Here is a 23033-nt window from a genome sequence, read left to right as displayed (position 1 = left end):
TATTATTTATTTTGCCACATTATGATTATGCTGTTATACTCATACTATATTCCTGAAATGAATTAATTATTTTTCTGTTTTCCTATATCGCCAAGTATATCGTTATCGCAAAAATACCCTGAAATATCGTGATATTATTTTAGAGCCATATCGCCCACCCCTAATATAGACTTTCAATTATCTCAGACAGCTCAGCTTTTCTTTATTTCCCGTAAAAGCATCCCTTGTTTTTTCAGGCTACTTGAAGCAGAAAAAAAACTTATTTGAATAAAGAGTGATAAAGGTGCCTTTGTAAAAATTTGGTACATGTAGTTTTGTCTCAGTAATATAAGTAATATATATTTTATATGTCACAATTTAGCTGAAAAATATTTAAATATAATTTTTGCTCCGTAATCGCCCAGCCCTAGTGACAATAACTCAAAATCTCAAATCATATTTTTTAAAAGAAGCAAGTTAATTAGTTAATTTATGTATTTCACTTAACAATTTTACAAGGAATCCAGAAAAAACATAAACAAAACAAACTGCCAAAATGTGTTCAACACCCACAGAAACTACCCTGTAATTGTAATATGTTTATATAGCATATCTGCGTTAACACTGCACTTTGAAAGGCTGCTAGTGAACTTACCAGACTTTAAGTAAACATTATGAAGAGAATACGAATTAACTGTCACTGTCACTGATCTAAAACTGAGACAGGAGTGAATATATCTCTATTTCAGGAGGATCTAGCTAAGATAACACATTTAAGTGCATTTGGCTCAACCACACACTTTAATCATATTATTTTAACAAAAAAAAAGAAGCTAAAAGCTAATCTCTGTACCCTGTCAACATGTCCAACTACTGTTGTTTAGAAGTTCAGCCTTAGCCTTACTAGCCTTAAACAAACCTTCAATAAAAGCAATTATACGCATATCTTGTAACAGAGCAGCATTTACATTTATTTGATAGGTCTAAATCTGAAATGCTATCTGCATGAACCTGAAAATAATAAACCTTTATTTACAGGTCAATATAAATAAACATTTCTTTGACAGCAAAAAGAAGATTTCATCTAGCTATGGACCTCATATCTCTAAGCTAAGCAGTTTATTAGCTAAGCTGTTTCTGAAAATCGCACTTCAAAAAGGTTGTCAGTGAATTTATAGATTTATAGGCCATTGAAAAAGAAAAAAAACAAAAAAACAAACGAACATAAGAACAAGAATGAACAAGAAAAATGAAAAAAAAAAAAAGAAATAAAAAAAAAGACAGTAATGGTAATAATAGCCAATATGTTGAACTATCCTGTTTTGGGTTTGTCCACTAGTCTAAAACTATGTCTGCTAGCCACAGAAGCGAATGTTCAATCTTCACAGGTCCATTATCCCCAACATAAAAGCTAAAATAATCCAATTAAAAGAATTAGAAGAACAAAAAAAGACAGGCACAAAAAATTTAACACATACAGTGAGAAACCAGCTGCCCACTCAGCCTGAGAGGGTTTCAATTTCCTACTTATTTATTTTAATTATTGCTTTGTGGAGTCTGACCGGTGACTTGGTGACCGTTTCCTGTGTGGCGGGGTGTCGAGTTTCTTCAGTCTTTGGTGGGACATCTCTGCTTCATCTGAAAGCCCCAGTCAGGAGAGCTAAATAAGCAGCCCTACTATAATCTCTAAAGCAGCGTTCAAGAGCACACCCCTCCTCAAGACTAGCTCCAATAACAGAGAGCCACTGTCAGCATGGAGATATATATATAATAAAAAAAAAAAAAAAAAAAAAAAAAATTATATATATATATATATATATATATATATATATATATATATATATATATATATATATATATATATATATATATATATATATACATATATATATATATATATATGCTCTGTTTGGGTGCGGTTTTGTAAACACTCATTACACTCTGATACTCCTTCTCTCACGCAGCACAAATCACTGGTTTTATGACACACAGACAAGACTGAGTTTAAGATGAGTTCATAATCACCCCTCTTCAGGCTCTGCCTACTAACATGTTGTACTGTAGCTACTGTTAATGTGATAGTGGATTAGCTTTGGTGGACACTTATGAGAGGCTGTGGCTCCAATTCAGTGTATATAATAATATTTTTCACATTTAGAGAGTGTGTTTGACACTTATTAGGGAGAATATTAATTTCTGGGCAGAGCTTAAAGGAGAACTCTGGTGTAAAATGGACTTTTGATGTAGTAAAACATGATAAACATTTTTATTGAATAGCACACCTCCACTCTTCTACAGCTTTCTGAGATACAGTATTTTGTGCTTTTTGCCAAGAACTCTGTACGACGGCTGTATCAGGGCATATTTTGCCCCAGTAAAATGCTTTTCACACCATTATCCAGGCTTAAAGTAGCTCCACACCACCTTAGTAGAATCCGGAGAGCCCTGACATACAAATCCACTGAAGAAGCTTATTAAAACACTTCTCCTTATCTTTGTAGCTTTGGGCCCTTTGTAACAAACCAAACCGAGTGAAAATCGGGTAAAAATTCTATGTACGTCTATGTATATAATGTCTGTCATTATCAGTACAGTGATGGCGGCGCCCAGAGCTACAAAGAAGCACTATGGGATGTAAACAGTGTTTTTTAATAAGCTTCCTGTGCACTTTTTAGGTTATTAATGGCTCAATTTAAATGCCAGGGCTCTGCAGATTCTACCAAGGAGGTGTGGAGCTTCTGGACAATGGTGTAAAAAACGATTTATCAGGGCAAAATAAAAAATATACCCCGATACGGCCGTTGTACAGAGTGCTGAGCAAAAAACACAAAATTACTGTATCTCACAAAGCTGTAGGAGAGCAGAGGTGTGCTATTCAACAAAAAAAGTACTTTTTATCATGTTTTACTACACCAAAAGTCAATTTTACACCAGAGTTCTCCTTTAAATAGATGAACTTGCAAATAGGTAGTTTTTACGGGTGAGTTGGAGCAGAAAAATACTAGTATTAATCATGGTAAGAACTATATTATATGTCTAGCATGTATAAATTAGTGATGGCACGCTGGTATTCAGCCAAAAGCAGCAGAAAATTCTGGATCAGGAATTCAGATCCAGTTCTGTCAGATAGTATGCTATGTGATATCAGTAACCATATAATAACTTCACACTGTAACCCACAAAAAGTGTGGGATAGTACAGCTTGAGCACATTTTACAAATATATAAAGTTCATTTTACATCTTAGCACTTTTTAAACAAAATAAATATATCATTCAATATACACTTGAGTATCAGACAATACTTACGTTTTCAGTATCAGAAAAGACAAAAAGGTGATATCGTGCCAACTGTAGCTCACATATTACAGCGGGCGTGTGTACTTGCTTAAAGCAATGCCCGCAGCCTTCATTAGAATAGCCCTGGCTTTATTCTAATGCGTCTTCTGTTTGTAATACAATGCTAAAACTGCTGCTTTCTCAGCTGCAGCAACTCCTGACTGGGGCTTTATCACACCTATCCCCCCCACCCTGGAGCGCCTCAAACTCCAAAACGTGACAAAGGGGAGTGTTACTGAGGAAATGCACAGTGTATAGAGTCCTAAAACAGAGAGAGAAATGGCCCTGTCATAGCATGGCCCAGCCAGAGAGACGCTTTGGCTTCATCCCTTCTTCCCCGGAGGTGCTGTCTCTGCACATCCAGCAGGAAAGAAGAAGAAAAAGGAAAGGAGATGAGGTTCGGAGCAAAGCAGGCAAGCTCATGCTCCTCTGTTCCTCAAAACCTACGTTAAGTCTGTCTCCATACTGTTAAAACTCCCTTCTGCACAAGATAGCATCTTCATCTCTTTCTCTCTCTTGCTCATTCACCCTCTCTCTACCTCCATGTCTCTCGCCCTCTCTCTCTCTTTCTTTCTTTCTATCTGCTGAGGCGGAAGCCTGCGGTGCCGTCCGGCCCCAGTGGTTGGCGGATTATGTGATTGTTTGGCCGCAGAGATTCCGAAGGAGCACTGGTGATGGCGGGTCTGACAGAAAAAAAATAAAGAGAGACATATTATGAAATTAGATATATTATTGGAAATTAATAAATTACATTATAACACAGATTATATACATATTTATATACCTGTCTGCATCTGGCCTGTCCTGAGATGGTTCTTCAGCACTCCCCAAAATCCTCTTTCGGGCCTCAGCGTACTCCGCCTCTCTCTGAGCCAGAGACTTCACCTGCTGCGCCGGTCGCGACGCCACCTGCTGCCCCAGAGAGCCATTGCTGGGGGGTCGCTTCAGGATCCGGATCTGTGGAGGCGGGGCTGCAGGCAGCGAATCGTCTTGAATCACCACCGCAGTTTTAACAGGCAAACTTTGGTTACTGTAAAGCACAGAAGTCAGATGTTTACAGACATTAGTGATGTGTATATTAATTACATAATAGATAAACAAACATTCATACAAAAAAAAGAACTACAATGCAAAATATTGTGGAAATCCATACTCATTTCCCAATACATAATAATCCATAGCCACAAAATTACCAAGTCCATGATATACTGATCATACTCTTATCTGAATTCAAGATTTTTTTATTGCCACGTCACAGAGTACAGATATACATGTGAGTGAAAACTTGGCTGCATGTTACCACTAAAATGCAGAAAATAAACAGTAGAGTAATAAAATAAAATAAAAAATATACAGTATTTTACAGTATACACAATGCATACAATAAACAATACAATAACTTACCCTATAGACACATCATCCTAATCTGCAGCTATACCCATGCCCATACTCACCCCATCTTTACCTATGGCCATACCTTCCACTCCCATAATCGTCCAAATACTCATCCCCACTCTCTTTCATACCCATTCACTTGCATTTTCTCATCTGCATACACCTATCCATACCTACAATCATCCCCATGCGTCCCTGACTTGTGCCTTAAAAGGAAAGTTTTTTTATTTGCTAGTTTACTCACAACATTTAAAACTGTAAGTGAATATACATACTTAGATTTTTGACTGATCTTCAGTTTCGCCTCCAGTCGTCTCTCAATCTCCTGCAGAAAAAATACCATTAAACCATTGAATAGTCAATATTTAACAGATTTCCAGACTAACTTTAGCTAACTATATTAGTTAGTTATATGGTTAAAACACTTAATGACCAGTAACCTTAGCTAGGTTATTCTAATGGTGTGCATACAGATTTACATGCATGTACACACACTGACCATTGGCTTTGGGTTTACTTGAGACTATTCTAATAACTAGTGGTGGGCAATATTATATCGTATACAATATATCGTGACACAGAAATATCATGATATTAAAAATCCATATTGTGATAATAGGGATGTTCTGTCTTAAAAGTAATCTATTATTTACTGTGAAGTTTTAAGTGTATTTATTGTAGAATTGTTTTAGTTAGCAGTTTATATCGTCGCGGTCCTATGAAAAACACTTTTTCTCCATTTGTGTAAATTTTTAGTTTACTACATAATTTGAACAGACAAACTGTCCCTTACACTGTGCCAAAATTTCTTAATGCATAGACCAATAGAAACTCTTCAAACTCTTTTTACATTGACTTCCACTGAAAGTTTACAAGGTTTTTTCTGTTTTGGAGATCCGTGTTTTTCATTGAACAGCGACAATATGCATGCACTAAATATTCTGCAATATTTTTTGCTGTATTATTTATTTTGCCACATTATGATTATACTGTTATACTATTATACTATATTCCTGAACTTAATGAATTATATTTGTTTTCCTATATCGCCAAGTAAGTTATATCGTTATTACAAAAATACCCTGAAATATCGTGATATCATTTTAGAGCCATATCGCCCACCCCTACTAATAACTAAATACAAAGCTTTAGAAACCAATATACATAAATCTAATTCTAGTTCTAACTTCAGGTTCAGGACTTTATTTTCAGTGTCTTACTTTACTATGTTTTAGCTAACGTAGCTTCTTAATATATGAATTAGACCAAAGCACACACATATTTGTTTACGTGTAAATATTACAGTCCATGTATTAGAAAATAATATGTTCAAATACTGCTGTTTTAAATCAAAACATGCCATAAGTAACGTAAGGCCCTAAAAGATATTGTCTAACTTACACTGGAAACTAAAAGCTACAACTGAACTGTCCATTCCACCTTAAATTCAGTGCAAGACTATTGCACTGATTAAGGTGGAACTATTAATTCGAGCGAGAAGCAAAAACTTCCTGAAGCTAAAGCGGTTTAATATCGGAGTTAAGACAGGTCAGTGATTTAATAAACGTTTAACACACAAACAGAGGAAAAAACAAACACACACAAAACTCTAATACTAATATAAATATGGTATAGCTAGTTAAGCTATCGTTAGGCGCACAAACGCTACGGAATATGCTAAGCTAATAAACTAAGCTAATATAGCTAAGCTCATATAGCTATGCTAGGCTAAGCTAAGCTAAGCTAAGCTAACCGGCTACAGCTATAGGGACAGCGCTGCTGTGAAAGGCCTCGCAGCAGCAGGAGCTAAAAATACCGCTCTCAGACCCAAATATAAGCTCTATACCGTCACCCAAAGCACCGACACGGCTTTCTATCTCACCCCGCTGTCCGCCGCGTCCTCCCAGTTATCCGACACGTCCTCATCCTCCATCCTTACTTTAATTCAGCTCCGTAACTCCGGCTAAATCAGTCCCGACTACTTTTAGTTTCGGGGCCTCGGAGCGCTGCTTATTCCCCCCGCCTGGTGGCGCCCGCGTGCCCTGGGGATACCCTCTCTACTCTACACACAGTGCAGCGGGTTTAAAGAGAAAATTCATCAAAACCTCAACATTTCTGCAAGAATAAACGGTTACGAATAGAGCAGAAGAACAGAGCTGAGGAGAGCAATTAGGTGTGAAACTTTTAGCTAAACTTACACACTCATTTAAGCTCTGAACTCTTCTTATAACAAGTTCCCTCCCCCTACAGTTACACTCAGTGGCCACAGGCTGTTACTGAAATAGCACCAGCCAAAAGTTAGGACTTATAATTTAATTTCTTTAATTTTCTTTTATTTAATTCCATAAATCATAAAAAGAGAGAAAAACACATTGAATGAGAAGAGGTGTGTCCAAACGTTTGACTGCTACTGTATGTTTCAGGCAGATATGTAAGTTAAATGATTATAGGAGTGGTCTGATTAGACACTTGGACTTTTTTTTTCTTATACTGCTGTAAAATTGATGTAAATAATGCAAAATACTTGTTTTTTATTATATTGTACTCTTTAAAATAAATAAATAATACGTTAAAACAAAATAATTAACAATGTAATAGTATTTTACTCTATGATTATTGTTTTACCATTATTATTATAATTATTTTGTTATTTTGCTCTTTAGCGCACCGGTGACGCGTCCGGCCGATGACGCATCGCCAGTGTCGTCCTGCGTGCGCGCCTCCGCCTCCACCTCCTGTTGTGTGCGTGCGCGCGCCCGCTGGGTGAAGATGGCGGAGCGGGATAGCAGGAGCTGATAAAGGAGCGCTGCGGAGAGAGCGGAGAAAAACACGGAGAACCGGAGGACCCACACCGCACGGTAACATATAACCGCCCACGCAGCGCGCAGAGACCCTCCCGGACCCGGGCAGCGCTGTAAGAGCGCGGGGTTCGGGTTCCGCGGGGAGAAATTAGCGGCGTTAGCCCGGTTAGCATTGTTAGCAGCGGCGTTTCTGACTGAGGCTGAAACAGCGGCTGATTTACCGCAGATTTACTCCTTTAGGATTCATAACATCAGAATCACAGTCATAACATCCGAATCACCGTCATAATATCGTCACAGCGGAGTAACGCGCTGTAATTACCGGTTATACTGTTCACACAGCGCTTCAGTAGCTTAGCTGAGTAACGGGAGCTGAGGGGCGTGTTTTTCTCTCCCACCCTGTTTTGGAATGAGATTGCAAATATTGCAGTAATGTCTCTCTACCTCCCTCCCTCTTTCACTCTTTATATCTCTCTTTCTGTTCCTCTATTCTCATATATATATATATATATATATATATATATATATATATTTATATATATATATATATATATCTCCCGTCTCTCTCTCTCTCTCTCTCTCTCTCTCCGTGAGTGTCTATTCATCTCTCTCTATCTATCTTTCTCTCTCTCTCTATCTATCTTTCTCTCTCTCTTTCTTTTTCTCACTCCGTAGTTTTCTGTATTCCTGTCATTTTGTACTTTTATCTTTTTTCTTCTCTCTACTAGACATTCATTCATCCATTAATTTATCTTTCTGTATGTCTCAATCCCTCTCTATAGATACCTCTCTTTCTCTCTCCTGCTGTATCTTCTTCTTTCCTTCTCTTTCTGTTATCTTCTTCCTTTTTCTATCCATCTGTCACTAACTCTGTAGTTTGCTGTATACCTTCTGTACTTATATCCTTTTTCTTCTAGATACCATCCATTCATCCATCTTTCTGTATGTCTCTATCCCTCTCTATAGATCCCTCTCTTCCTCTCCTACTGTAGTTCCATGTTCTGATTTCCTTCTCTTTCTATTTTAAAAATAGTATTTTTGCCTTATTTCCTTCTCTTTTCTGTTTCTGTTCTTCTTTTTCTGTCCCTCTGTTGCTCACTCTCTAGGTAGGTTTCTGTATACCTCTATCCTTTTATTTTTTATTCTTTTCCCCTTCTCGTCTTCTACCTGTCTCTCTGTCTTTATATGTCCCTTCTTTTTTTGTCTGTGTGTCTCTCATTTTGCATCTTTCTGTATGTCTCTCTCCTTCTCTTTCTCAATTTCTTAATCTCTCTGTATGGTTCTAAATTTCACTCTTCTTTTTCTCTTTTTTCCCTTACTGTCCTGTCTCTATAACCTTCTGTCAGTCTCTGAATCTTTCTTTCTCTCCCCTGCTGATCTGTCTATTCTTTATTCTGTATCTCCCTTAATTTCCTATATATCTCCATCTAACTATCTCTACTTCTCTCTATTTGGTGTGGCTTTCAAATTGTCTTTTTTTTCGGTAATTCATTATATAATATTTTATTCCATGTGGTCTTAAAGGTGTTTAGCAGTTAATTGTTGCTGTTGGAGCCGATTATCACAGCTCAACCAATCAGATCTGTTATTTGATGAACTTGGAAACAGCACTCCCCATAATTCAGGCCTTTTTAGGGCTGGAGGCTCTAAAGGAGGTATAGTGTGAACAGAAAGTGGTCTGACATTTCATCAGTGCTGAAGAGTTCGCTTTTCTGAGAAATCAATACTGGCACCTCTCTGGTGTTGCGAAAGTCACAATGTCTTGATGTGTCATGATGTACTTTATACCAGACCTGTGTTTACTGTGGATAGAGGCGGAAGAACAAGGCAAAACAAAACTGACACAGTGTAGAAACAGAAGGTCCTTGTTGAACTCACAGATCCATACATGTACGTACATCCGTGGAAATTTCAGATAATCTGGTTTGCATAGATAGTTTTAGGGTTTTAACAATATTTTATGTCTACACATATCGTCTGCTCATTGCTGGTGTTATTTAGTGAAAAATTAAATGCACCACCTTAGAAATAGTTTATTTCTTATGTTTTACAACTATGTGATGTTCTTCAGAGGGATCTAGCAAACTATGTAACTTGGATATGGTTAACATATTATATTATGTCAAAGCTTCTTTTTTAATATTATGTAGCTTCTTTGCTTTTTAAAGCAACATTAAATAAGTCTGTTGTTTTAAAGCTGTTAAAATAACAGTTATAAATCATGCTGATGCTTCATGGACCTTCAATATGGAATAGCAGCTCTGTTGTTGGTACTCTGGGTTCGGCAGCCTGGTTTCTGAACCATGTAAATCTGAGGAAGTGGGAGATGCATGTAACACTGTGTAACACAAGTCATATTTATGTAAAAACCCATAATATTACTCTACCACCTCAGTCCATATGTTAATTTAATATGTTCAATGTATAAATTAGACATAGACACAACTATAGAAGAAGCCCTGGAAAAAAGGAAGTACCAAATCTTGCATAATGTCACTTTAATATTTTTATTTGTTGCTTGTTTTTGTAACCTTAGTTGTCAGTTTCTGTTTGTACTACTCCAGCCAAGTGTTCTCAGTCACTAAAGCTATTCTGACATCTTCTTCCTCTGCAGGCAGCATGTCCCGGTCCTCCGACAGCGAGGATGGCTGCTTCGTTGACATGGACACAGAGGACAGTGGGGTCACACTAGCGGGTCACGCCGAGGACCAGGCTGTGGAGATGAAATCGGGCAGCGTCACCGGAGAGATAAGCGCAGACGGCGAGCAGCACCTCGGGAGAGGCAGCCAGAGAGCCATGGCTGAGCTGCCAGAGGAGGTTCTGGAGTACATCCTGTCTTTCCTTTCCCCATATCAGGAGCACAAGACTGCTGCCCTGGTGTGCAAACTGTGGTATCGCCTCATCAAAGGTTAGTTCACTAATACTCTGTTAGGGCTGCATATTGTCTATTGAGCTCCTGTCTCTGACTTTACTACAAGGTGACTTTATCTACAAGGTGTTTCAGCTGTAGGTAGGAGTGTGTAATAGAGTGGAGGACAGTGAGCGATTAAACAGAGTGTTTAAAAACTCCAGCAGCACTGCAGCTGTATCTTATTCACTCACTATACCAGCACTAAGTCAGTATAGTCACTGCGGTTTTCATAAGACTGACCCACCTCCCAAATAATCGATAATAGCTGATCTGTGGTGGTTTTGTGGGGTCCTAATCCAGAGAGGTATAATATTATGAAAGAAAATCTACTTCACTACTTACTGTACTTAAGGATTAAAATGCTGTATCTGTATTTACTGGAGTATTAGTTTTACTTCAGTACTATAGTTAAGTACTAAAATGCTGTGTTTGTTTCTACTGGAGTATTATTTTACTTTACTACTGTGCTTAACTACTAAAAATCTGTATGTTACTCTGCTGGAGCATTATTTTGACTCCTACTTTTACTTTACTACGTATTTAGTAGATAATCTGAACGGGCACTGGGTTTGATGAAGCTGCTAATCATTGAGTAAATCGAGTGATCAAGCTGATCTTATGAGAAGATCTTGCTGCTCCCGTTCTGCCTTTAGCACTGCTAACTTTCCACTGCTTTCTGTAATAACTACAACTTACTCTACATTTAATATAAACTAGCTGTTCACTTTCAAAGCTCTCAGTGCCTCAGAATTCTACCAGTAAAAATAGTGATTTCTTTCCATGAGGAACTCTATGCCCCTATTATTAGCATTATAAACCTTTTGGGAGCATCGGCTAAAAGTGCTGTATTTGGGAAAGCTGTGGGAGAGTGGAGGTGGAGTTTTTTCTCGTTATCATGTTTCACTACAACCAAAGTTCATTTCACATCGTATTTCTCCTTTAATATGTAGATGTGCAACCGCAGTTCTAATGCTCTATTCGTACAGAGCTTTTCTAGTGTATCTATTTATCACCTTCACTATATTGACAGTAACCTGCAAGTGAAAGCTGCAGATGTTACATCACTTGTCAATTACCCTTCAGTACTCATCAAAGAGCTTCTTCACTGTCTCCTGTAACGTCTCCAGGTGTAGCATATCAGTGTTACCACGGTTTCCTGAGAGCCGTGCAGGAAGGAAACATCCAGTGGGAGAGTCGCACCTACCCGTATCCAGGGACGCCCATCACCCAGCGCTTCTCACACAGTGAGTATACACACACACACACTCTCACACACACACACACACACACACACACACACACTCCTTTACCTCGCATCTCAATCGGAAGCCCCTTTCACACAGTGGAAAGTGGTAATGTTTCACATTCAGTGTTTCACACCAGCCAGGAAATTTCAGGTTTAGTGGTGATAAAAGTGTCCTTTATGAGATTTGCAGCCACCTTTTTTGTTTATAAATATTATCACAATGGACAGGTAAGTAAGTCTGCCATGGTGTTTTTATGAATCACATTTTTAAAAATGCTTTTTTTTCCTTTTAGGCTTTTTAAAATGCAGTAAAAAAAAAAAAAAGTTTCTATATACATGTTCACTGGAGATTTTATTTAAGAAAAAATACACAATATATTAAAAGTAGCAATGATGATAAAACATTATATACAGTTGTCATACAACAGTGTTTTTTTGAATTTGTAATAATTTATTATAATTAAAACTTATGTACAAGTTTGGACACACCTTTTTAATTAATGTGTTTTTACATTGTAAATTTAATATTGAAGAGATACGTTAAAGCTCTACAGGAACACATACATACATAATTATTTAGTAAAGACAAATTGTGTTAAACCAGAATGTTTTGTACTTTAGATTCATATAGTTAATTAGATTCATATATTTCCATATGTCCCTTAATTGTTTTCATGTCTTTAACATTAATCTACAATTTCATAGCACTTCTAATGCTACACCTGACTAAATGGTGAAAATATAAAGTGAGCCTGAGTTTAAACCCCACTTTTTTTTAGCAAATAGAGCATTAAAACCGAGCTTTTTAGTTTGATTAGTTACTTTGCTTTATTGTGATTATCACGCCATAGCTTTTATATAAAATAAATAAAGCATTAAAAAACTCCTACATCACAGACTATTTTCTTCAGCCCGACCTGCCCGAGGAAAGTGGTGGGAAATCTCGTCCTCGGGTCGGGTCGGGTTCGGGCAGAGAATCTAAGAAGCTTTAATATAAATTGGTACATTCATTCTCAGTAGTTTGTAGATACAGACATTTTTCTGTTCCTTTTTTCTGTGATTTTATATTGTTTATATTGATATTGGAATCAGTAATTATATATCGAATTAACCAATATTAAGGAATATACTGTGATTAGGTCTATCACAGTAATTACATTAGCGACTTATCCTTTAATAAATGAACATTACCTCAGTCAACCTCAATTTTTAATAATTGTGATATTGTCCATTGTGTTTGTACTCACAAAAGGCACTTACATATATCATGACTGTGGGCGTGATCTCTAAATCTTTTGGGTTCTTTATTAGGAAAAATGGAAAAATCAACACAGAAAAAACAAACTTAAAGAAACATAGGAACGTCCCAGTGCAGTCTCTTAGTTTCGTGTTGCCTCAGCCTTCCTCTCACCATCAGTGTATCTCTCGAGTGAAGGCTGAGGCAAAGTCTTTATGCTGGTCCAACGCGGGCCAGCTGGGACAGACCGGGGCTGCACACACGGTTCCCTTGCCTTCGCACTTCTCAACGTGTATAAAAATATATATTAATATTTATGACTATAAGCTACTTTGGTTTAAGCTTGGAACTTTTCATGTCCCAAAATTAGGCCTGTGAACGGGAATGAAAAGTTTATTGTCTTTAAAAGTGTGCAATTCCTTTGTAATGATATTATGTTATCATTATATTAGTGCCATTTAATGGTCTTAAAATGGCAAAAATATCGTTTATCGCAATAATTTCTGGGAAAACATATCGTTTGCAAAAAATTTTTTATTGTGACAGGCCTAAATGTGATTTTTTTGTTATATATCGTCCAGCCATAGTTTATTTAATTTAAAGCTTTCAGGAAAAACATTGTGTAAAGTTTAGCAGCTTTTCAAAACTGGTTTAATTGAGGAAGATATAAACAGTGGTGGAGGAGTCTCACAGCAGTAGGTGAAGCTGAGTTTGTAGTGTGTGTGTGTGTGTGTGTGTGTGTGTGTGTGTGTGTGGGAGAGAGGGAAAGGCGTCTGGGCTGGAGTCTCCTGAATGTCTGGGCGTCTAGCGGAGCGTGGCTGTGGAGCCAAAGGGCTCGCTGTTTCCCGCCAGGGTTTTGGTGAGAAAGAGCCTGCTCAGCAGGTCGGTGTGAAAAGACTCTTATTGTCATTCAGCTTCACGCCCCACCCACCCACATACCCGCACACACACTCACACACACACACACACACACACACACACAACCTCCCAGTCCAGTGCGGGAGTAGGGGGTTCATTTAGTGCAGATTTCACACAGATTTCTGTCTGAACATGTGGTAAACATTACTAACTGCTGGGATGAGACGTTTACTGCTCTGAATCATCTACCGTCATATGAAACCCAAATACAGGAGTCTGCAAAAGAAAAATACAGCTTGTCAGTGTTGTAGCAACATTGCCTTTAAAGTATAATTCACTTGGTTATTTATGGTGCATTCACATTACAATTCTAAATTCAATTTTGACAGCTAATCTAAATCAGCTCCCAGATGCTCCTAGATCAGATCTACTTGGTCCAAATTACCAATGATGCAGCGTTTATGCTTACTTAGGTCAGTTGATTTGTAAGTGCTCCCTTTTTTCTACATAGTTCACTACCTAGGCCTAATTCCATTTCAGCCCTTGGATCTACTACCTATCCATTCATTTTGAGTGTGAAACTGCTATGGGTAGGGTGTTCTGATTCTTGTAAGGCTGGAGGGGTGGATTAGAGAAAGTGATGGGGCGACATGAACCTTCAAATCGAGTTTTTTCTGAGGAAAACTCAAAGCAGAGGGCACGAAGAGGATCACTTTTTACTTTTAATGTCCATTGAATGCCCATTTTCTTCTCAACAAGCATAAAAAAATCACTAGTAGTTTGTCTCAGTAGCTAGTTAACTAGCAAACTTTCCCATTCCACCTTAAATAGTGCAACAGACAGCAGAAGCTGAAGCATTTAAGGTGGAACAGAAAAATACAATTAAATTAAAGTTAATGAAAGCTCATTTCAGCTTCTCATCATAGGGAAATAAAATATTATCTAAAGTTAACAAAATTTTTTAAAGGTTTGTTTTTACTTCTTTTTAGATGCGCATTTGCAATTCATTGGATATCTTTAGTTTTAGCTTTAGGCTTGGAGAAACTGTATCTGTGGAGTCAAATGAATGCAGAACAATAAAATTAGAGCACTTTTAGTAGTGTTTGGCTGAAGAAGTATCGTTGTTATCATTATCGTTTACATGAAATAGTCTGCTTATTAGTAAACATATTTTGCTTTATCTGGGTGTAGAATCTATAGTGCAGTGTAGGGAAATGCAGGAAAGCCGTAGTTGAATGCCAGTAAAAGCTTTCGTTTGTATCTCTACAGTCAATTTAATGACTGTAAAGCTTTAGGTGTTGTTATTTGGTAAAATAAAGTAATTCTTTGTGTGTTTTCTGTTTTTTTAAAGGTGCGTGCTATTACGATTCCAACCAGTCTATGTATGTGTTTGGCGGCTGCACTCAAAGCAGCTGTAACGCGGCTTTTAATGACCTGTGGAGGCTCGATCTGAACAGCAAGGAGTGGATTCGACCACTGGCTTCAGGTACACACAGCTTTATACTCATTATTACTCTATACTACTGTAGAGATGGAACCCTAATATAATGACACACATTTGACTGTATTCAGTCAAGAGTTTCTCTCAGTGTTTCATTTCATTCAGCTTTATTAAAGTAATAATAATAAATTGCACTGTGGTTAAAGTTAAAGACCCCTACACCTCCTGTGGTGTACCTCACTCTCTAAGAGTGACAGTAATGGATCGTACAACCATTATCATTTTAACTCCCAATCAATTCTGCCCGGTGTCTCTGTTGACAAATCGTTCCTCATCCTTAACCGTTGACCTCCAGACCTCTGGATCAGCCTGCTCTGCTTGTCCTGCAGATGTTTGTTCTTTCTCTCTGCAGGATCTTACCCCTCCCCTAAAGCCGGAGCAACGTTAGTCATGTACAAAGACCTGCTGGTGCTGTTCGGCGGCTGGACCCGGCCCAGCCCGTACCCCCTGCATCAGCCCGAGCGGTTCTTCGACGAGATCCACACCTACTCGCCCTCCAAAAACTGGTGAATAAATGAATATTTAATAGAGCTTTTTATTTTTAGTGTGCAAAAACAAATAAGTGTAATCTCAGACTGTACAATTCAGAAAAATAATAAAAAAAATGTTTGTTCTCTCAGGTGGAACTGCATCGTAACCACTCATGGTCCTCCCCCCATGGCCGGCCACTCCTCCTCTGTCATTAACAACAACATGATTGTGTTCGGAGGCTCTCTCGGAGCTCGCCAAATGTACGTAAATCCCTCACTCAGGCTAAAGTTGGGAGTCTCCCAGAACAAACTTGGCAGCTTTTGTTTTTTCTCAGCTCCTTATGATGTTTTCACACCTATAGCTGGTTTGCTCTGTTCTGTATCAGTTAATCAGTTTGTAAAAGTGCAGATATTTCTCTTTCGGTTTTGTTTAGAAGGAAAAAAAAATGTATCACATCAAAAGGCACCACATTAAACCAGGTGATATCTATCTTTTTAAGGTTGACTGAATTCTGTTAAACAGCTGATAATAGCTGGGGTAATCTTAGATGCTGGATAACTGAAGCCCATCATACAAACCTGATCTACAGTGTCAGGGTAACGTTGATCAATACAATTTGTTGGTATTTAAGGCTAAATTTGAAAATGAAATTAATTTTAATTTCATGAAATAAATTTTTAATTTAACTGTAAGACTTCAATATTTATTTATTTAAAAAAATGCTCTGTACCATCTGAATTGCAGGAAAAATAGAAAAAATAATAGATAATTAATCTTTACTTGATTTATCAGAGTTTTGTGTTATACCATCAAGATGCACAAATGGACAACCTGAATTTTACCTGTTATTATTTATTGGTGGACATCTGTTTTCTGTTTTTGGGCTTTGGCCTCAAATGGTCTGAAAATTGAATTGCTAAATTGTACATTGACCAATACAGGATCAGTTTAACTGTTAAGTTTACCTGTTGTACTGCCTGGTCTGGTTCCAATTAAAACTCTGACATTTAACCATGGGTGAAGAGAATCCTGAGTTAAAACGCCCTCAGTTTACAGTAAATATGAAACTGTTTGCTGTGTAGGCAGAGCCTCTAAAGCTCTCACTGCTCATTTAGATCAGTGGTCACCAGGCTTGTTCCTTCTAAATAAAATGATGTTTTGTTGTCAGCTGGAATCTTTACAGCTAAGGGGAATTTACACTTGCATTTACACTAAATACAGAGTTGTTTATTTAGTGTTTAATCAATTTAAATGCAGTTGTAGTCTGTGGCAAGTTTAGTGAAAATGGAAAAAATCTTATTTTCATCTTATTGCTAATCTTATTAGCACATTTTATTTATTGTAATTGTGGACACAGGCACTCAGGAATTCCCGCAGGCACAGGCACTCGGGAACTCTCGCAGGCACAGACACTCGGGAACTCCCGCAGGCACAGACACTCGGGAACTCCCGCAGGCACAGACACTCGGGGACTCTCGCAGGCACAGACACTCGGGAACTCTCGCAGGCACAGGCACTCGGGAACTCTCGCAGGCACAGGCACTCGGGAACTCTCGCAGGCACAGGCACTCGGGAACTCTCGCAGGCACAGGCACTCGGGAACTCTCGCAGGCGCAGGCACACTTGCAGGCACAGGCACTCTTGCAGGCACAGGCACTCACTTATGAATGGATGGATGCTTTATCTTTGTTGTGTTTTGTCTTGAATAAATGTAGGTAATTTGTCTGTGTTTGTATTTCAGGAGTAATGAAGTATGGGTATTGGATTTAGAACAGTGGTCCTGGTCTAAACCCACAATTAAAGGCCCGTCCCCTCACCCCCGCGGAGGCCAATCACAGGTCAGATAGTCCTCCTATTTACCTATTTATCTCCAGAAAAGTTTCATCATTACATTCAGTAATAATTTTATGATCTGAGCCTTTTCTTTATTTCACTTCTTTACATCGGTTACTGTTCAGTGTGTGGCTTCTTCATACAGCTGTTACAGATGAGTTACCTGCTTGTTGTGTTTTTCTCACAGATTGTTATAGATGATGATACGCTGCTTATTCTGGGAGGCTGCGGAGGTCCTAATGCGGTGAGTGGCCTTTAGTGTTCTTAGTCTGTGCTGATTGCAAAAAACATTCACACACCTTCATAAATAAGGATTAGGGTAAAGCGTGTGTGATTCTACAGTACTGTACTGTACTTTCTCTGGGCTAGATAGGTATGAAGTTCCCTCAGCATTGGGCTGTAGGGATCTCTGGAGGAATGATGGAGCTCCATTCATTACCTATGGGATGAACTTGAGTGGCAGAACTAATCGTTCTACATTAGAACCTGACCTCACTGATGCTCTCGTTCTCAGGGGACTGAATGTAATCATATCCTTTTTACTGCAGTGTTCTAATGTTCAGTAGAAAGCTTTCCTAGAAAGCTAGAGGCTGTTACTGCAGCAAAACAAATAAAAGAGAAACTCCTGGGCTTTAATTTAGGACTTTTAGAAATTTCTTTGAGGCTTTATAGGATCTAAATCATGAATATTATTATTACTCTGTTCTGCAGCTGCTGAAGGATGCCTGGCTGCTGCACATGGGCGCCCCCACATGGTCATGGCAGCAACTGAGAGTAGAGAATGAAGAGCATGGAGCTCCAGAGCTGTGGTGCCACCCAGCCTGCAGGGTATGTATGTGTGAAATGTTTGTGGACACTCCTTAGAATAAATATCTTCAGTTGCACTGCACGCATGCAGCTTGTCTTTTCTTTTAGTACACTTGATTTCAGAAGCAATTGTTGCAGTACTTTTTTCTATGTAGAGTAAATAGTGTAGTACAGCATTAAAGTCAATTTACCTGTGGCTTTGAATTGATATTCTTAAAGCGCAATAAACATGTCTGATTTGGACTATTGCTTATTTTAGATTCCTTTCAGAAATTTGTTTTAGTGTGCAAAAGTGAAAGTAAACTATAATTTAGATGCTAAAAAATGTTTATAAATAGCATTGTTACAAACATGCATTCTTCAGGGTTCGTACGGTCATGAAAACCTGGAAAAGTCATGGAGTTTGAAAATAGCAATTTCCAGGCCTGGATAAGTTTTGGAAATATAAAAATACCCAGAAAGTTTTGGTAAAGTCATGGAAATTTGCAATTCACAAATGTGTGTTTCCAATTTATCTACTTAGAAAAGCTATTTTGAGCTAACATACACATCAGCTCAGAGTAAGTTTAGTAATATAGCTCTACACAATGGAGCTTTCAGAATTTAACATTGTTTAAACATGTTTTTTTATCCTTAGAATTTTAGTTTATTTCTGCTTTTATTGTCCGTGCCAACACTGATGTTTTAAAGATTGTATGGTCATGAAAATGTGCCTTGAAAACATGGAAAAGTCATGGAAAAAGTAATGGAAATGTATTGGTTTTGCAGACTCTATTTAAGGATAGAATGAGTGAGAAAATATCTCAGGCCGTGTTTGTAGTAAAAGCCAGTGATTAGTATTTTATATTTTTAGAGGTTATCACTTTCACTTTTAGTTAAAAACAGTGTGTGTTTTCCATTGGTTTTCCAGTTGCTTTCAATCAAGAATGCTGAATTTGACACTTGGTTAATTTGTCAATCCATTAAATAAATAAAAAAAAAGACAATAAAACGTATTTTATTCCGGATGCTTTAAATCTTTTATCTAGTACTGCAACATTTTGCAGTAAACTGCCAGGGCCTTAAAGGAAAACAAATGAACTGAAAACTGGTAAAATGTGAAAATACTTGTAGAAAAATAATTGTAGTATTGTTTATAAAAAGAAAAAAGGAAGAGGTCATAGCAACAGCATCTTTAGCTTAGCTTAGCTTAACATTGGACTAAGTCTCAGTTTCAGCAGTAAAATACTTAATGCTTAAAAACTAAATCTGTAATTAATTGGGTATAGCCACAGATCTTTCTATACCCAGGCAATGCCCCCCTATTGCACTATTCATATATTTATTTTAGATATTTCTCTCTCTGTTTCTCTTTAGGTTGGTCAGTGTGTGGTGGTCTTCTCTCAGGCCCCCTCAGGTCGAGCCCCTCTGAGCCCGAGCCTTAACTCACGCCCCTCTCCGATCAGTGCCACCCCCGCCCCCCTGGGCCCGGACCCTCCCTCCCTGCGCTCGCAGTCTCCGGTCCGCAGCGGCAGTAGCGGAGCTGCCGCCCTGGTGCTGGGCTCCGCCGAGGAGGCGCCCTGCGTCAACGGCCGCTGGGGGACTCTTCGGCCACGCCCACGGGGCGGAGTCAGAGACGGAAGCCCCTCCTCCTCCTCCTCCTCCCAGCAGCCGTCTCCGTTACAGGCCCCGGACAGCCCCCCTCTCCCTCCCCTGCTGAACGGCTCCTCCCCCTCCCCTCGCACAAGCCCCTCCCAGGCTGCGTCTCCGCCCTCCAGGCTGCACGGGAACGCCCACTTACCTACAGACTACGGCTGGGAGTCCCCGCCCCCTTCTTCTTCATCTTCTTTATCATCATCCTCTGCGATTCCTTTCGACCATCCGAGCACAAACGGGCTGCACACACCTCCCCGAACTCCACCCGGAGCCGTCTCGCCCGCTGCTCTCCGCAGAGGCCTCGAAGCCGTCAAAGCCCTTTCCTCCTCCTCCTCTTCATCACCATCATCTTCCTCCTCATCCTCCCTCCCATCCTCCTCATCCTCTCTAGCCCAGCCTGGTGGAAACGCCGCCTTAAAAGCCCTCTCTTCCTCCTGTCCGCTGTCGTCTTCGCCCTCCTCTTCCTCAGCAGCCCAGCCTGGAGCAAGCTCCACCCCCAGCAGCACTCCTCCCGCCCCCTCGTCCTCCTCCAGCCCTCCTTCGCAGGCCGCAGCCGCTGACGGACATTCCATTCCACCAATAGCGCGCCGCCTCGGCCACCACCCGCCCCAGAGCCTCAACGTGGGCAAGCCGCTCTACCAGTCCCTCAACTGCAAGCCCATGCAGATGTACGTTCTGGACATTTCCCGCGCCAAAACGGACGCCGTGGTCTCCTGGAGGGTTTACGGAAGCGGCGGGGCCCCCAGCGCCGTCACCGGGCCCCCGGAAACCAGCCTGCACACCGTGGTCCAGGGCCGCGGCGAGCTGATCATCTTCGGGGGCTTGATGGACAAAAAGCAGAACGTAAAGTACTACCCCAAAACCAACGCCTTGTACTTTGTGCGTGCTAAAAGGTAGTGAGCTTCAGCCGAGCGGAACGCGCACAGTGTGAGCAGTAGCCTATGAACTGGCCATCCTTTCGGACGGACCCTGCGCTCTGGCCTACCGAACATGACCTGCCTTCAGCTGGGGAGCGAAACGAAGCGAGGAGAGAGAGAGAGAGAGAGAGAGAGAAGAGGATACAAGACAAAAAAAAAAAAGTTTTGCTAACGTCTGTCGTTCGCCTCTTTCCCGACACTAAGCTCCTCCTCCGCTCTCCCAGTTTGCGTAACTATGGTTAACTAAGGAAATAAACATTTCAACACATTTAAAGGACACTCGTTTGGTGTTGTATGACTGACATACCCGACCTCGGCTCCCTGTGTGTGCTGGTGTGTCTGTAATTGATTGTGTGTGTGTGTATGATTAATTGATTGATTGATTGATTGATTGTGTGTGTGATTGTGTGTGTTTGAGGTGGGAGGAGAGAAAATGAAGGGAACGTTTCTCAGTTTCTTGTGCATCGTCCAAGGAAGCGCCCAGGAAACGGAGCGGCGGACGACTACCTTGCTTTTATATCTCACTTCCTGCCTGCATTGTTTACAGTGTGTGTGCGTGTGTGTGAGACAGACATAATGTGATGCATGTGTCTGTGATTGAAGTGAGAAGTGTGTGTGTGTGTGTGTGTGTGTGTGGTTGATGTTTGGGAAGGGATTTGAAGGGTATGGTCTATTGCAGTGTACTCTAAACAAAGTAAAACAATAAAGGCCTCCATGTCTTAACTCTCTATTGGGTTACTGATTTTAATACAGCCACCAGAGGGCATCAGTTACCACTGATTTAAGGGATGACGTTTAGATTTTTTTGTTTAATAAAATAAATGTTTGTGTCTGTGCATTTAAAACGTGCAGTGAGAGAGCGATACAGGTCCAAGATATTTGTTTCTTTGATTTTACCAAATTAAAATCCTCTGGAATATAATCAAGAGGAAGATGGATGATCACAAGCCATCAAACCACCAAACTGAACTGCTTGAATTTTTTGCACCAGGAATAAAGCAGCACAAAGTTATCCAAAAGCAGTGTGTAAGACTGGTGGAGGAGAACATGATGCCAAGATGCATGAAAACTTATTATAAACCAGGGTTATTCCACCAAATATTAATTTCTGAACTCTTAAAACTTTATGAATATGAACTTGTTTTCTTTGCATTATTTGAGGTCTGAAAGCTCTGCATCTTTTTGTTATTTCTCATTTCTCATTTTCTGTAAATAAATGCTCTAAATGACTATTTTTATTTGTAATTTGGGAGAAATGTTGTCTGTAGTTTATAGAATAAAACAACAATGTTCATTTTACTCAAACATAAACCTATAAATAGCAAAATCAGAGAAACTGATTCAGAAACTGAAGTGCTCTCTTAATTTTTGACAGAGCTGTATTTTTAAAAGGGGACTTATTTTTATTATATTTACTTACCTTTTGCATAATGTTGTGTTTCCAGTTGGGTCTTGACTGCCCCTATAAACACTTTAGGCACCAAAAAAAATCACTCTGTAAATCAGCTGAAAGTTTGGTGTCAGGAATCCTATCTATGCTTCTATGAGCTGCTTGGATTCTCCCTTATCGTGACGTTACATTAAGGAAACCTGCATAAAACCACTAAAAAATAGCATCTAAAAAAATATGACTTTAGCAAAGTATACATAAATACTGTAATTCATTTCTTATAAGTAATGTAACAAAGTATTTGTACTTCATTACTTGACACCTTTGATAAATATCATATTGCCCGGCTCTAGTATGAGCACCAGCTCTGTGTGTAAAACCGTATATCAACCCTTTGATCAATTTTTGGCTGATTAGAATTGATTCAATCGCTGGTTCACAATGAAAATTGATTATTTGATGTTTCTTTACGTTTGTTCTTCAGGAAAACAACAGTAGGATGAGATGAGACCAATCAGAAGGCAGGAGGAGAGGCTGGAGTGACTGATGTGTTTATGTGGAGAGTAGAGGAAGAACAGATTCCACAGTTGTGCTGAGTTACAGTAGAGCTAGAGTTACACACAGTGTGGGTACTGTGTGTGTGTGTATGTGTGTGTGTGTGTGTGTGTGTGTGTGTGTGTGTGTGTCTGTGTTAGTCTGCTCTTTGCATGCTGAC

The 23033-nt window shown here is 39.3% G+C and overlaps 2 protein-coding genes across 4 annotated transcripts; one reads left to right on the top strand and one right to left on the bottom strand.

Moving 5' to 3' along the window:
* Positions 1–1856: 1856 nt before the first annotated feature.
* LOC103041510 (SUZ domain-containing protein 1) lies at positions 1857–6828 on the bottom strand. The gene is made up of 4 exons (XM_007256688.3): positions 6594–6828; positions 4987–5036; positions 4101–4346; positions 1857–3999 (listed from the first exon to the last, which is right to left on the bottom strand). The coding sequence occupies exons 1-4, from the start codon at positions 6642–6644 to the stop codon at positions 3894–3896; spliced, it is 453 nt and encodes a 150-aa protein (XP_007256750.2). The 5' UTR covers positions 6645–6828; the 3' UTR covers positions 1857–3893.
* Positions 6096–21656, top strand: fbxo42 (F-box protein 42). 3 transcript variants are annotated; one of them, XM_007256687.4, is made up of 11 exons: positions 6097–6259; positions 7375–7569; positions 10127–10420; positions 11551–11667; positions 15116–15250; positions 15618–15771; positions 15886–15996; positions 17478–17574; positions 17757–17813; positions 18281–18397; positions 19733–21656. In XM_007256687.4, exons 3-11 carry the CDS (start codon positions 10132–10134, stop codon positions 20906–20908), a joined length of 2253 nt encoding a protein of 750 aa, XP_007256749.3. In that variant the 5' UTR covers positions 6097–6259; positions 7375–7569; positions 10127–10131; the 3' UTR covers positions 20909–21656. The 3 variants fall into 3 exon arrangements, with proteins under 3 accessions (XP_022538249.2, XP_007256749.3, XP_049327532.1); XM_022682528.2 differs by lacking the exon at positions 7375–7569 and having other exon boundaries at positions 6096–6259; XM_049471575.1 differs by lacking the exons at positions 6097–6259; positions 7375–7569; positions 10127–10420; positions 11551–11667 and adding an exon at positions 13704–13788.
* Positions 21657–23033: the final 1377 nt, after the last annotated feature.

This window comes from Astyanax mexicanus, chromosome 24 (genome assembly GCF_023375975.1).
Source record: "Astyanax mexicanus isolate ESR-SI-001 chromosome 24, AstMex3_surface, whole genome shotgun sequence".
In the NCBI taxonomy this organism is placed as follows: domain Eukaryota; kingdom Metazoa; phylum Chordata; class Actinopteri; order Characiformes; family Acestrorhamphidae; genus Astyanax; species Astyanax mexicanus.
This window is presented reverse-complemented; position numbering and strand designations above follow the sequence as displayed.

What these genes read in the sequence shown, in the direction of transcription:
- LOC103041510 (XM_007256688.3), bottom strand. Translation starts at nt 6,644, where the DNA reads ATGGAGGATGAGGACGTGTCGGATAACTGGGAGGACGCGGCGGACAGC. An exon ending in AGGACGCGGCGGACAGCGGG is followed by an intron (nt 5,037 to 6,593) that starts GTGAGATAGAAA and finishes TTTTTTCTGCAG; the next exon opens with GAGATTGAGAGACGACTGGA. An exon ending in AAGATCAGTCAAAAATCTAA is followed by an intron (nt 4,347 to 4,986) that starts GTATGTATATTC and finishes TGTGCTTTACAG; the next exon opens with TAACCAAAGTTTGCCTGTTA.
- fbxo42 (XM_022682528.2), top strand. Translation starts at nt 10,132, where the DNA reads ATGTCCCGGTCCTCCGACAGCGAGGATGGCTGCTTCGTTGACATGGAC. An exon ending in TCTCTCGGAGCTCGCCAAAT is followed by an intron (nt 15,997 to 17,477) that starts GTACGTAAATCC and finishes TTTGTATTTCAG; the next exon opens with GAGTAATGAAGTATGGGTAT. An exon ending in GCTGCGGAGGTCCTAATGCG is followed by an intron (nt 17,814 to 18,280) that starts GTGAGTGGCCTT and finishes TCTGTTCTGCAG; the next exon opens with CTGCTGAAGGATGCCTGGCT.